The following is a 14,605-nucleotide window of genomic DNA, read 5'->3' as shown; positions in this document are numbered from 1 at the left end:
GTACCTGCAGGCTTTCAGCGTCCCCAAGTGGTTAGTGTTGAGCATGGCTGGCTGCACATGTGACCACAGGAGCCAAAAGTCTTCATGCACAGCCAGTTCACCAACAGTCCTGATACATGGCAATGTTGATATTTGTCAGTTTCAACCAGGTGCTGGAAACATTTTAGTTTTTTTTTTCTTCAGACAGCTATCCAGACTTAATTAAAGCAACTGAAGGGCCAAACACTGGAATAAATTGAACCATGGGCACAGTATGTTATCTGCTTCTTTTGTACAAAAATGTCAGAAACAGTCGGAGAAACGTTCACTCTGTTTTTCCCGTATGACAGTATGCAGCTGAATTTTGTTGCTAACATGTGGTTTGGTGAATTTTTTCAAATATATTTTGTCTAGCAGCTATGTAAGAAGATAGTTTCAGGGCATTTTCCTCCTTTTCTAATCATAAGTTTATAGCATAGATAGGATGCTTGGTTGTCTTTGAACACACTTTGAAGACTCTCCTATGGCATATTGCCTGTGAACCAACATTTGTAACTAAATCTTTAGGTGCCGTTAGGAAAAATGCAACAATCAGTCAACATCTCTCCTATTTTTTTTTTCTCTCTTTGTTTTTTTTTTTCCTTCCTCCTTCCTACTTTGAAGCATTCAGTTCTGTTCAGTTATAGAAATTGTTTTTCTATTCTGTTTGTTTTATGGTTGAAAGACTTTTGTATACATCAGTTTACAGAAGGCATATCGAAGAGGTGTACTGCAAATTAGTAGATTCATTGTACTGTGTAAACCTGCAGATAACTGACTTACCTGTCCAGGTGGAAGAGTCCAAAGCAGCCATTTAATGATGAGGATCCTAAGGGTATTTAAGACCTGACCTTTTGTCTGAGCAAGGTGAGGACCATGACCATGTACCTGGGTGCATGTAGCTTATTTTTGGTTTGCTTGAGGTCAGTTATGTTTAGTTTGACAAGTTGATTGTAAGGTTATGTAGTTTGTCTTAATAATTTTTTTTTTTTGTAGCATACACTCTGAAACACCTGGGTTTCTGGAAGCCATTTGCCTTCTGCCACTTATTCAGCCACTCTGGCTTCGCAACTATCTCACACACAGGATAAATACCCTCTGTTTGCAACATATTGTGTTTTTAAAATTTCAAAAACCCCGATCCGGGAATGCACAACCCTCTGCAAACCTGGACATTAAAAAACAACCAAATGGTTGCTCCGGTAGTTGCACTGGTGCACCTAACTTTCTGCACTTTTAGACTGTCTGTGTCCCGTGTCAGACAAGGAAAGAGGCAGAACATACCAGATAATAATTGAGTAAGATAATGCATATCTATTAACTTTATCCAATAGGTTGAAATGTCATTTTATAGAACATTTTCTCATATGAGATTCTCTGTTTTGCATGATTGCTCAACTGGTCAGTGTCCTTAACACAATATTTATCTGAATAATGGAGCTTCAAATACCAAAACTTGAGATTTAAAAAATAAAAACGTATTTAAACTAAACCATAAATGTCAAGTTTACTGATTTTTGTTTTCTTTTAACACAAGACAAGACAGCCTTGACTGCTTTAACTTTGAAGGTTGAGACCGGAAGTGGCGATTGTTAAAGCTGGTTGGACGTCTTCTCAGACTTGCACTCATATCACTGTCACTATTAGTCACCTCTGTATTTTAACTATCACAACGCTTGGCTTTCGCTGATTTGGTGAGTATAACGTAGTTGTGGATATGAATGTAACACTGGAGAAGGTTACGGAGTTTATGCAGACAGCAAAATCAACATTAGCTAGCCTCTTGAAAGCTCAAGCTGCGCAGTGTAGCTACAGCACTGACACCCTTAATGCTAACTTTGCCATACAGGCACAAAACCTTCAAAATGTCAGGACAATTTTACGTAACTCTGGAAATCAGTTAAGCAACTGCTTTTTGTCTATAAGCCAAAGTTTCAAGACTATTTTTAAAGACAGCTACATAACGCCGGCTAAAGCTAGCGGTGCTACTAAGGGTATACGTACAACAGTGCTTTGCAGCTATTGGCTGGCTGTAATGTTATCCTGATTTTAGGGGGTGTTTCGCGCTTACCTTGCCTGACCTCCAAGGCCCCGTCTGCGTAAAAAGTGTGGAAATGTATCGTAAATGCTAACCCTTGTTTGTTGTTATCGTGTTTAATGAGTAACTTTTGACTCCAGAAAAGTCCACCGCTAAATAAGGAAGAGTTGACCATCTTTCTGTTAACCTTATAGAAATTAGTTTGTGACGTTTGCTTTGTTGACAAAGCCTTACTGGTTAAGCTGTGCGCTTCCTGTGCGGTTGCAGAAAGCACAGCTATGTGCAGCTGTGTCCGGAGCTCCAGGGCTCTGTCCCCTGTCGTGCTCCCCAGGCTGCTGCTTCCCAAGACGGGGTATCGGTTGGCCAGCAGAGGCCTTCGGACTTCCCCACAGTGTTTGGCCGTCGCGGGAGACTCCCAGCCGCTCCCTCTGCCCAGCCAGGCCCGGGTTGTGATCTGCGGAGGAGGAATTATTGGAACATCAGTGGCTTACCACCTGGCAAAACTAGGATGGACTGATATTGTCGTGCTTGAGCAGGGCAGGTAAGATAAAACTCATTTCTTGGACATATTTAACACAGCCAACTTTAAACTGAATGAACTATGGTTAAGTTGGCCCAGACACGAACACAGTTTAGACATTCATGCTGTTATTAACCTGCACCCTTGACATCCCTTATGTTATATAGAACATTGGGAGGTGACAGTTGGTCTGTAAAGATAACTATTTGATTTGATTCTTCCCTTCTATCCTTACATTGGCTGTTCTCATCTCATCCAGACTTGGCGCAGGAACAACCAGATTATGTGCTGGCATTGTCAGCGTGGCTAAGCCTCTTTCCATTGAATGTCAGATGGCCAACTACTCCAATAGTCTTTATCAGCAACTAGAGGAGGAGACAGGAGTTAAAACAGGTCAGACCCTTTATCGTGATTTGCTTTTACTCAAAAGTGGGGATGTTAATGGAAAGGAAGGTGCACCGTTTAACTTGAATCATTATCTACTGATGAATTGCATTTCTTAAATGTATGCATTGCCTGTTTGTTATTTCAAATATTTGTTGATTTGCTCATACTTGTTGCATGGTTAGGGTTAGGTTAAAGCCTATAAGATTGGTTCAGAACAGATAATAAACTAAAGTTTGTTTGTGTTGCAGGTTATGTGAAGACAGGTTCATTGTGTCTGGCACAAAATCAAGATCGCTTCATCTCTCTTAAGCGGCTGGCATCACGACTCAAGTAAGACCGCAAGTCAATATTTATTAGGGATAGCGTCAGCATCTGTGTGGTAAATTTTGAGGCTAACCCTTGTCGTAAATCTTTCACTTTATTTTCAGGGTAATGGGAATCAGCTGCAACATTATCAAACCTAAAGAGGTGGCCAAACTCCACCCTCTCGTCAATATTCATGACTTGGTTGGAGCGCTGCACCTCCCTGCTGATGCTGTGGTGTCCTCACCCGACGTTAACCATGCCCTGGCTGTGGCGGCCGCAGGACAAGGTAACTTCAACCCACACCCATTTTTCCACATAATGCTATTACCGTTTCTTCTCATCATTTTCATTGTTGTATAGTCTTTCTGTCATCCCTTTTCTTCTGCCCTTCCTCATCCATCTCCTCTCCTTTTTACCCTATCCAGGAGTTCAGATCCTGGAACGAACCACTGTTCAGCACGTTGTGGTGGAAAAGGGCCACGTGATGGCTGTGGAGACTGACCGTGGCTCCATTGAGTGTGATTACTTTGTCAACTGTGCTGGCCAGGTACTGCTCAGAGTGAGATCATGTGATACAAATGATGACACATCCCAGTGCAAGCTTCGTTTGGGGGATTTGTGAGAGAATACTTTGTAAATTTCCTAAATTCTGATGTTGTCCAGTGAAAACTTGGAAATCGTAAACATGCTGTACGAACAGGTTAGAAATAGTTAGGTGTGTATTAATTTCTGTGACATTCAAGGAACTAGATTTCTATTTTAGTCCCCAGTTTTGACAAAAACTCATCTCATTTGGTAGGTTTGTTCTGTCTTTATTCAGCAAATAGATGTATTTACTTTCTGTTTGTGCTCCAGTGGGCTTATGAGCTGGGTCAGGCTAGTGAGGTGAAGGTGTCGGTTCCTCTCCATGGCTGTGAACACTTCTACCTTCTCACCAAACCTTTCCAGGAACCACTTTCCGCCAGCACTCCAGGTCTCACAATTCAAACACCCTCTTTTTACAGCAGTTTTGTACTACATTTTAAACGCCACCTTTGTTTCTTGGCAGACAATAACTGTTTTTAAATTGTATTTAGTCATTAGTTACTGGCAGTTATTTCTCCTTGGTTTATACTGCAACAATACATTTTCCCTTTGGAAATGGAAAAAAGTACAATTCAATTCAACTTGAGTTCTCCAACATTTATCGAGCATTTTCTTTCAATCCACATGTCAAACGAAAAGGCTACACAATAACCTAGTCCCTTTTTATTGATACTGATAATTTGCATCCTATGCAAAGAAAGCACATACTCTGTCCCGTCTAAGGTTGTGCACATCAGGATCCTTACCAAGTCTTTAAACGAGACGGATGCGTCCTTATATGAACAACAACATATGACATCTTACGCTGTCATTTACAAGACAAAAACTAAACCCAAATACTGAAGCAGTGTGTGAAGACACCCCACGATTCAAGAGCTCTTTGCTAACTCAAACAAATATTTTTCTGTATCAGTCTCTCACATTGTCGTGGATGAACTTTTGTCCCCTCTTCTTCACATTGTTTCTTTAGCTGATTGAAGTTTGAGAGTATTTCTCTGTACATATTCCTCTCTTAAGATCTATTGCAGCACCTTGTTTATTTTCTGATTCTTTCTGTTGTAGATTTGCTGCGGTGTTTGGGATCATTGTTCCGTTGCACGACCCAGTTTTAGCGGTCAGACAAATGGCCTCACATTTGACCCTATAATACTTTGGTATACAGAGGAGTTCATGGGCGACTCAATGACTGCAAGGTGCCCAGATCCTGTAGCTGCTAAACAAGCCCAAACCATCACACCTCCACCACCATGCAGATATGTTGTTTGGCTTTCTCCAAACATGTAGGTGTACATTATGATGTGCATTAATTCAGTTTTCTAACTGTCACAAACTTAAAATTTATAATGCTAACCGAGGCATGTAGAGTCAGTGTAGTTCTTGTTTTTTTTAGTTTTTTTTTTTTTAACAAAATCTCAGATCATCACACGGTCAGACCTTGGGGTGAACTTGCTGGGACGTCCACTCCTGGGCACACTGACAACAGTTTTAAATATTTTCCACAGATTGCTGAGCAGCAACAATTGCTTCTCTAAGATCATTGCAGATGTCTTTCCTCCTTGATTTTGTGTTGACACACACCTGAAGTCTGCAGACCAGCAAACTGCCAAAACTTCTATTTGTATAGAGGAGCTCATACCTGCTGATGATCAGTCAATCAAATGTATTTAATTATCAGTACCTGGCTGCCACAGACCCTCTTAATTCCACTGGAAGCAGTAAGAGTGGACAGTCTTTTACACACTGCTTCTACATTTTTCTTTTTTTTTTTATATATATATATATATATATATATAAATAAATAATGACGCAGTGTGTAAAATGTCATTCATTGTTGTTCATATGAGTTTTCATTTGCTTAATGTCAAAATTATTTAAAGGCCAGGTCTTTTTAGGGTTGAAAGTGGATGTTTTTACTTTTTCATGGGACTGCATTATAATCAAAGGAAACCTCATTATTTATCATTAAAGTTCTGGGGAGGAGGTCTAATGGGGGCATGTCTCTCCTTTCCAGTGGTTATCGATATGGACGGCAGGATATATGCAAGGCCGTGGCATGGAGGCCTTCTGTCAGGAGGCTTCGAGAAGAACCCCAAACCCATCTTCACTGAAGGCCGCAACCAGCAGGACATCCAGAACATGCAGGAGGACTGGGATCACTTCGGTAAGGGAGGGGCGGTTGCTTTATATTTACATTGCTTATGCCTTATGTCTCACACTGGCCTTCTTGGTTGAATTTGTGTCAACTTGTCATATACAGTATGCATCAAGTTGGATCACACTGCAGGATCTTATCTTAACCAATCCTGCTTCATACTATTTTAGATCTTTTTGATTCTGCGGACCTCTGTGTCCACATTTAAACTCACACAAACGCCCGTCTGTTGGCCTTGGCCTGATGGTAGTAATCTGAGAGTACATGTGCAGCGTGACAGGCTGTCATAAAGCAGGAGTTTATTACTAGCCAAACCTAAACTGCCACAACTTACAACTGACCGAGCTCATTGGTCATAGTTTGCTTTACACTTAAACTTGTTTTTCACAAGTCTATATTACTTCTATAAAGTTATACTACCTCAAAATGGATTTTTCTATTTGTAAACGACAAGTTGATGAGTAATATTTTTGTTTCTGTGCCAGAAATGTGACTTTAAATGCTGTGAAATAGGAAGACTGATTGCTCCTGATCAATGTCTGATTTGTTGATTTAACATGTATAAAAGCATCTGTGTAAAACATTCAGGTAAGCCTGTTTTGTCCTCCTACCTTCAGAGCCAATGCTCAGTGCCCTCCTTAGGAGAATGCCAAATCTTGAGTCTGCTGAGATCCATCAGCTGGTCAACTGTCCCGAGTCCTTCACACCTGACATGCGTTGCCTGATGGGGGAGACGCCGGGCATGTCTGGGTATTATGTGTTGGCAGGGATGAACTCCTCGGGCCTGGCCTTCGCTGGAGGAGCTGGCAAGTAAGTATGATAACTAGGGATGTCCCGATCAGGTTTTTTTTGCCTCCGAGTCATTTGATTTTGAGTATCTGCCGATACCGAGTCCCGATCCAATACTTCTACTGTACATTAAAAAAAATGAAGAACGGCGAAGAAACAGATCCAGGATGTCCCTGATTTTTTTTTTTTTTTTAATTTTTTTATTTTATTCACACATTTTATCATTTAACACTTATAAACAAAGTACTTCTGTGGGGTAAAGTAATCAAGTAACAAACAAATTCTTCACGTTGTAGTTTAGTGCAACAATGTCTAATATAAAAACGAGCAGCAGCTCAACTTGAAATACCTGGCAGGCATGTCAACAAATAAGCAAATAAAAGTGGCACACTGTTATAAAGTAAGGCCAGTAATGTGCTTTTTCGGAAATGCACTCCTAATTCTTACTCTCCTCCTCTGGCTTCACAGAAGGAAATGTACGTTTTTCTTGATGAAAACCAACATCTCTACCTTGTCAGGTTTGAGCCTGTTCCTGTTCTCATCAAGGATATTAGCGATGTCTTTGCCACCTCTTGAAATCCCAAGTTTGCATGTCACAGTTTGCAATCGCAACGTTTTTGTCATCCACTTTAAAATACCTCCACACCGCGGACATTCGCGCCCCCAGCTTCAAGCTGCTGCCGTGTTCTGCTTCGCTTTACGGCACGCAGCAAAGTGATGTCATGCCACATGCGTTGTTTCTGTGTGTAGTTGAGACCATAGATTTAAAAATTCGGGGAGTTATGATTATTGTAGTTGGGAATAGACACCTTCCTCAGTCGAAATGAAATGTGGAGGCATTGGAGACCCATAATTGATGGCGGCCACGCTGATACATCCATGGTCAGCTCCAATGGGCAGCGTCAGTCTATGAGGCGTCTACGTGTATTATGGTTGGTTGAGACGGACTGACGGTACCACCACATAACAGTAAATACTAAGCTGATAAGTATATATATACATATATAGATAGGCTATATATCCGATGGCTCATCGGAATAAAACGTCCAATACCGATTGAGTCAGAAACCACATGATCGGCCCCGATTTCCGATCCATAACTGCACTCAATTCTATATCCAAGAACATTGTGTAGAGGATTGAGCTAAATTAATTTTCAGAATGAAAATATGTCAGCTTGCACGTATTAATTGCAGTGATCGGCACTGAGATGGACACATGCTTTCATTTATGTGGATTGAAGTACAAACAGCCTGTTGTGTGGTTTGGTTTGCAGGTACCTGGCAGAATGGATGACATATGGCTACCCCACTGCCAATGTCTGGCCGCTGGACATCAAACGCTTTGGCAACCTGCAGAGCAGCCGAACCTTCCTGCGACACAGAGTGATGGAAGTCATGCGTGAGTAGAGATGGCTTGATAGATATTTTTTTTGTTTGTTCAGTTTTTATTTGTAGCCTGATGCATTAAACGTCTGGGCCTCAATGTGTGCGTTTATGTCCATGTCCAGCCCTGCTGTATGAGCTGAAGGTTCCTCGGTGGGACTTTCAGACTGGACGTCAGCTGAGGACCAGTCCTCTGTATGACCGTCTGGACACACAAGGGGCTCGCTGGATGGAGAAACATGGCTTTGAGAGGCCCAAGTACTTTGTTCCGCATGGGAAAGGTAGAGACAACCGATTAATGACAAAACGTACTCGCGTACTGTTTTGGCTCTGATGTCACATGTTTAAAAAAAATCACTGGTTTATATCAGATTTCTTAAAATTTGTACGGTTGAATGTTTTTTTTCTAACTTTTAGCTTAGCTTACAGGTTCACTGTAGGATGTGGGAGGCTGTCTGATGAGTGAAATCACTCACTTGTTTGTTTTTTCTCTGTAGATCTGCTGTCTCTGGACCAGAGTAAAACCTTCTACAAACCAGACTGGTTTGATATTGTTGGGTCAGAGGTGAAATGCTGTAAAGAGGCCGTGTGTGTCATCGACATGTCCTCCTTCACCAAGTTTGAACTGACTGTGAGTCTGATGCACTAACGTCTTATCTTCAGGCAGCTAAGAATGTTTGGCACAACAGTTTGGACAACATGTTGTCCGTCTACCTCTCGGTCATCAGTATTTTGCACACCTGTGCCAAAACATTACAGAATAGAGTGAAAAATGATGCACATTATTGTTAACTGCAAATGTGCAATCCTTGCTAGAATACTCAGTGAAGGAGTAATGCATCAACTGTGTTAAACTATATGTCGTATGTTTCAGTCGACAGGGGACCAGGCTTTGGAGCTGCTGCAGCATCTGTGTGCCAATGACCTGGATGTTCCTGTTGGACACATCGTCCACACCGGCATGCTGAATGATAGAGGAGGCTACGAGAACGACTGCAGCGTAGTCCGCGTCAGCAAGAACAGGTTTGAAAACATCCGGGTGACGATGCTAAAGACGCGTTGTTCGTCATGACAAAAAAGAAGAGGGGAAAAAAAACCATGACTGTTTTTTGCTCCCCAGCTTCTTCATCATCTCTCCGACAGACCAGCAGGTCCACTGCTGGTCCTGGATAAAGAAGCACATGCCCAATGACCCACAGCTCCACCTGGAGGATGTCAGCTGGAAGTACACAGGTGTGCTCACACAGTAATGAAGGAAAGCTGCATTAACAGCACATTAATCAGCAACAGTCTTCTGAGTGACCTAGTTTTAGCAGTTATGGGAGAGACACCAGGGGAATCGAAGATTAGAGAGAGGCAGGGTGGATAATTACATGTCCAAAATGTGATTTTGATATTGTAACAAAGTTAGTTTAACTTTGTGAGATAAAGCTGTGCCTGCACTTTGAATCTACATACAGAATAAGAGTTGGAGATTTCTTATGATGTAGGAGAACTGCAGTGAGAGGTTTGCTCATCAGAAAGTCTCCAGTGTTTACAACTCTTATTCTTTACCCATAGCTTTAAATCTGATTGGACCGCGTGCAATGGATGTTCTGGCTGAACTATCATACGTTTCCATGACGCCTGACCACTTTCCCTCTATGTTCTGTAAGGTAAGAAAGACTAAATTAAACAATCTGATGCCTGGTTTTGGCTAGCAGGATATCTTGTCCCTTCTCCTCATGTTTCCAAGAGCAGAGCCTGACCGAACGTATGTGTGTGTGTTTACAGGAGATGAGTGTGGGTTACGCCAATGGGATAAGAGTGATGAGTATGACGCACACTGGAGAACCGGGTTTCATGCTCTACATCCCTATAGAGGTGAAATGCGCACACCAGCAAACACTACTTGATCAACATGCTACAGGGTGTTTAACCAGAATTAGTTTGACTCTAATACACACAGTCATGTTAAAAAAAAAAAGAAAGTTTACCAACTCATATTTCTAAGGTTTTACATGTCAAGACATTAAAAAAAAATCCTCCAGTCCTCATCACTTCTTAAAATTAGGCAAATGCAACCTCAGATGAACAGCAATGCTTGAGATATTACACTGTGTCAGTATTTATTGAACTAAAACTACAAATTGCAAAAATTAAGTCCACTCTCACTGCTTCTATTGGAAGGAAGAATAGGTCATTAGCAGCCAGGTGCTGATAATCCAATGCAATTGAACGATTGATCATGAGCAGATGTGAGCACCTCTATAAAAGCAGAGGTTTTGTCTGTTTGCTGGTCTTGAGCCTTCAGGTGTGTGTCAGCACAAAATCAAGGAGGAAAGACGTCAGCAATGATCTAAGAGAAACAATTGTTGCTGCTCATCAATCTGAGAAGGGCCATAAGGTCATTTCCAAAAGAATGAGTCCATCATTCTACAGTAAGATCTACAGTAATTCTTAAAAAAAATTTCACAAGTAGAAAACATTCAAGACTGTTGTCAGTCTGTTTGAAGAAAGCTGTGCATCAGAATTTGCCCACAGACCTTAAGAACTGTAGCAGCATTAAGATAAGTGGGCCAAAATTCCTCCATAACAAATGAAGAGACTAATATTGTCACACAGGAAACGATTACTTCAAGTTTTTTCTGCTAAAGGTGTACTTAGTTTTTCACACACTGCTTCTGCATTTCAGTAAATTATGACACGGTGTAACATGCCATGTGCTGCTGTTCATGTGGGGTTATGTTTGTCTGATTTCAAGAACTTTGAAGGACTAAATCCTTATTTTTTACAGCCTGATACATAAAACCTTAGACCCGACGGTGGGTTTACTTTGTTTTTCTGTACCTCGGGTCATAACTAAACATCAGTATCTACGTCTCATTCTCAGCACACTTTCATTATGCTGAGGTATAGGTATACAGCCCCTGCTTTTCATGTCTAACTCTGCTCCTTACAGTATGCGCTGCATGTGTACAACGAGGTGATGTCAGTGGGTCAGAAGTACGGCATTCGTAATTCAGGGTATTACGCGCTGAGGAGCCTTCGCATTGAGAAATTCTTTGCCTTCTGGGGTCAGGACCTGGACACCTTCACCACCCCGCTGGAGTGTGGCCGAGAATTCAGGGTCAAGTTTGACAAGGTCGGTTGAGCCGTAGAGCCACACAGTTTCTGAAACATTTGTTTTGGTCGACTCATTCACCACTGAAATGCCTTCCTGCTCGCAAGGCGACTTTAGCCAAGCATATATTGAACAGAACTGTTGCATTCTATTCCATTCACCAGCCTGATATCTGACATTCTTTTTGACAGTACACATTTTGTCTTGGAAGCTGTTGGGAAAAAAATAAAAGCAGAATGATAAAAAGTACAACATGTGATTTGGAGTAAACATCCAGCATCTGGATTGTAGTTTTGTGGGGATGTTGTGGAAAATTTGTCATCAGCATGCACCTGCAGGCACAAGTGGTGCTCAGCTGTTGCAGCGCTAACTATGGATCTCATTTTGAAAACGGTGGAGCATCAGGTGGTTCTGTCTGCTGCCTGCGGCTGTTATGTCAGCGCAGTATTCATGAGAAGACTCTGCTTGTTTACACAAACTGTTGAGATGAGCTTGAACAGAGCTGTGCAGCATTCAGGCTCCGTTTTGGTTAGGGGTGCAACGGATCAAAAATCTCACGGTTCGGATCGTTCCTCGGATCAGAGTCACGGATCGGATCATTTTTCGGATCAGCAAAAAAAAAAGACAAATAAACATGTTTTGTCTTTTTGTTTATTAACACTTTTAAATTATTAAATTGAAATATATATAAAATCAACTTAAAGTGCACAATTAACATCTTCTTTTCAACATAATCAAAGAAAAACAACCTAAAGTGCAACATAAAAACACACCGATAGCGTTTGTGATCGCTTTAGCCCGGTCAGATTGTGAAGGAAGGGGCTGCCTAAATGCCGCGGTGATGAGCGGTTGTTCACCCGCTTTCGGTTTCACTCCTGTCAGTGAAACACCGGGGTGATGTCGCTGCAAAGTCTGCACCGAAGTCTAGCCTACTTTTATTTTCCATGCCCACTGTTCTACATGTTTTACGCTGAGGACAATAAATCACAAACGAGCCATAGGACTGTTTGCTTATTGAAGAGGGAACTGTTGTAGACTTTTAACCAGAGCGCTGAAAGTAGCTCTGTCCCTGGAAACTAGCAGGAATGGTAACGGCTGTGTGAGGACTGAACATGCGCACAATTTTTTTTTTTTTTTCATAAAGCAATCCGCGGATCATGTGTGTGCCGAACCGAAATAATTGATCCGAACGGATCACGGATCAATGATGATCCGTTGCACCACTAGTTTTGGTAATTCCACAGTTTTTTTTTTTTTTTTTCCTTCCTCCTTCACTGATCTCTTCCCTTTTCGCCTCCTCTGTCTGTGCCTCGCTCCATCAGGACACTAATTTCATTGGTCGTGAGGCGTTGCTGCAGCAGCGCCAGGACGGTGTGTTCCGGCGGTTTGTCATGCTGGTTCTGGAGGATCACGACACTGAGCTGGATCTGTGGCCGTGGTGGGGCGAGCCCATCTACCGTAACGGTGGGCTAGCTGGAGCGACCACCAGCAGCGCCTACAGCTACACCCTGGAGCGCCACGTCTGCCTGGGCTTTGTGTCTCCGCCACCAGGAGCTGACGGGATCCCCACACCCATCACCCCCGATTTCATCAACCGCGGGGACTACGAGGTTGACATTGCCGGTCAGCGCTATCCAGCCAAAGCCAAACTGTACCCCTTCAGCTCCCTCTTCACCCAACAAAAGCGCCGCAAGGATGACATGGAGCTCAGCAACCTTCAGGGAAAGTGAGGCAGAGTCACGGAAAAGCTCCTCCTGTAACACTCCCTCTGTTCACCACATCCACTCCTGCTCTATCCTCACTGTGCCAACGTTTCTTCATTAAGAGCTCCTAATGGACGGGCTGGATGTCAAAACACTTACTCTAATATTTGCATTCTACATTTATTTCTCTGCTTTGAAAGTGCAATATTTAAGAGGCACCAAATGCTTGAGCTCCATCTAATACAAAGTTCCTGTCTTATCTAATTAATTACCATTTAAACTCAGTCCACACGGTCTCATGGCTGCTTCATTGAGACAGTCCATGATTAAGTGCCTTTATCAAGGCAAAAGATCTATACTATACGTTGCAGAATTTCTCCTTTTTTTTCCCCCATGAACTCATCGAGAAGAGATTTAGACTGACAATCTTCTATGATTTGTCAGAGCACTGCTTCCACGCTGCAGTCTGAGAGAAATGTCAGTATGTGTCAGTATCTGTGAATCCAGTCATTTTACCAGTTGGAAATTTGCTGCTGCAAAGAATGAGTGTCAAAACCTGATCGAGATACTTTATTCTGTCCACTACTATCAGCCTCACCCGACAGTGACATAAAACATTGTTTCCAGATAAGGGAACAGGCTTAGTGAGCACGAAGAGGCACTAAGGCTAATTATCAGTAAACCGTTGCTGCAGTGTGCTGAGCGTGTGCCGCATATTACTCCTGCTGTCCTGTTGCAAAGGCTTGCAAGCCTGTCCCAAAAGCTCCAAAGTAAAATAAAACAGCTTCTTACGCCTGTAATGTCATCATCATCATCATCATCATCATCATCACCTGTGAGCTGCTGTGGTGTTTTTTTTGTTTTGTCTTTTCCTGTGTGCAAAGTTGGTGGTTATGTTATTTCTGACGATGTAACTTGATCTCCTATTTATGTTTTGTGGTCGTCTTGAAGCATTGATGCACTTTGGGGGCAACAGTTGTTTTATTGATGTTTTGTTGACCGTGTGGCTTATGAACTATCGACAAGGGAGACTACTATATCAGAATTCAGTTCAGTGGTTTGTGTAAAGGAAGGATTTAAAATTTGAAATAAAACTATGTATTTTTGTAGAGTTAATGTGTATAAACTCTTTACTTTCAGTTCTGTACTTCCCTCTGTTACATGTTGGAAGAGTTATTATTGATCATTTCACGCAGCTGTTCTGCTGGTGCAGGGAAAAAAAACAGCTAATGAAAGAGGCAGTCAACACATCACATCTACTCTTCAGTGAAAGTCACATTAAGCATCTTAAACTATTTTGAGGTTCACAGAATTCTAGGATTTAAGGCGGTTTTATTTACTTGATGTGATAAATGTTATCCTCAACTTTTTAACTTTAATTCATGGAGTTGAAACATTACAGATCGGTTCTTTAAGTATTAGCTTAATTTAAATGCAATAATAATTCATTTGCTCTGAGGCACATTTGCATTAGACCATGACAACCTGCTAATTAGTAGCACATCCTTATGGGATCAAAGAGTTTCAAGTCTGATGGAGGAGTCTTGTTTATCTCTGTATGTAAGTAAAAAAAAAAGTCTGTTAACATTTGCATCCTGGACTCATCTGCAAGCTAAAAC

At 41.8% G+C, this 14,605-nt stretch overlaps 1 protein-coding gene across 1 annotated transcript; it reads left to right on the top strand.

Moving 5' to 3' along the window:
* The first annotated feature begins 1,608 nt into the window (after nucleotides 1–1,608).
* Nucleotides 1,609–14,097, top strand: pdpr (pyruvate dehydrogenase phosphatase regulatory subunit). Its single transcript, XM_075465645.1, has 18 exons — nucleotides 1,609–1,712; nucleotides 2,324–2,597; nucleotides 2,836–2,969; nucleotides 3,212–3,293; nucleotides 3,392–3,555; nucleotides 3,695–3,816; nucleotides 4,125–4,242; nucleotides 5,866–6,015; nucleotides 6,624–6,816; nucleotides 8,072–8,196; nucleotides 8,306–8,461; nucleotides 8,678–8,811; nucleotides 9,055–9,203; nucleotides 9,301–9,413; nucleotides 9,741–9,835; nucleotides 9,954–10,043; nucleotides 11,122–11,304; nucleotides 12,606–14,097. The coding sequence occupies exons 2-18, from the start codon at nucleotides 2,335–2,337 to the stop codon at nucleotides 13,011–13,013; spliced, it is 2,679 nt and encodes an 892-aa protein (XP_075321760.1). The 5' UTR covers nucleotides 1,609–1,712; nucleotides 2,324–2,334; the 3' UTR covers nucleotides 13,014–14,097.
* Nucleotides 14,098–14,605: the final 508 nt, after the last annotated feature.

The sequence above is a fragment of the Odontesthes bonariensis genome, chromosome 1, assembly GCF_027942865.1.
Source record: "Odontesthes bonariensis isolate fOdoBon6 chromosome 1, fOdoBon6.hap1, whole genome shotgun sequence".
NCBI classification, from domain to species: Eukaryota; Metazoa; Chordata; class Actinopteri; order Atheriniformes; family Atherinopsidae; genus Odontesthes; species Odontesthes bonariensis.
Note: the sequence above shows the minus strand (reverse complement) of the source record. Positions and strands in the feature narration are given on the sequence as shown.

Coding starts and splice junctions, on each gene's coding strand:
- pdpr (XM_075465645.1), top strand. CDS start 2,335: ATGTGCAGCTGTGTCCGGAGCTCCAGGGCTCTGTCCCCTGTCGTGCTC. Junction 9,204..9,300: donor GTCCGCGTCAGCAAGAACAG/GTTTGAAAACAT, acceptor TTTGCTCCCCAG/CTTCTTCATCATCTCTCCGA. Junction 11,305..12,605: donor TCAGGGTCAAGTTTGACAAG/GTCGGTTGAGCC, acceptor TCGCTCCATCAG/GACACTAATTTCATTGGTCG.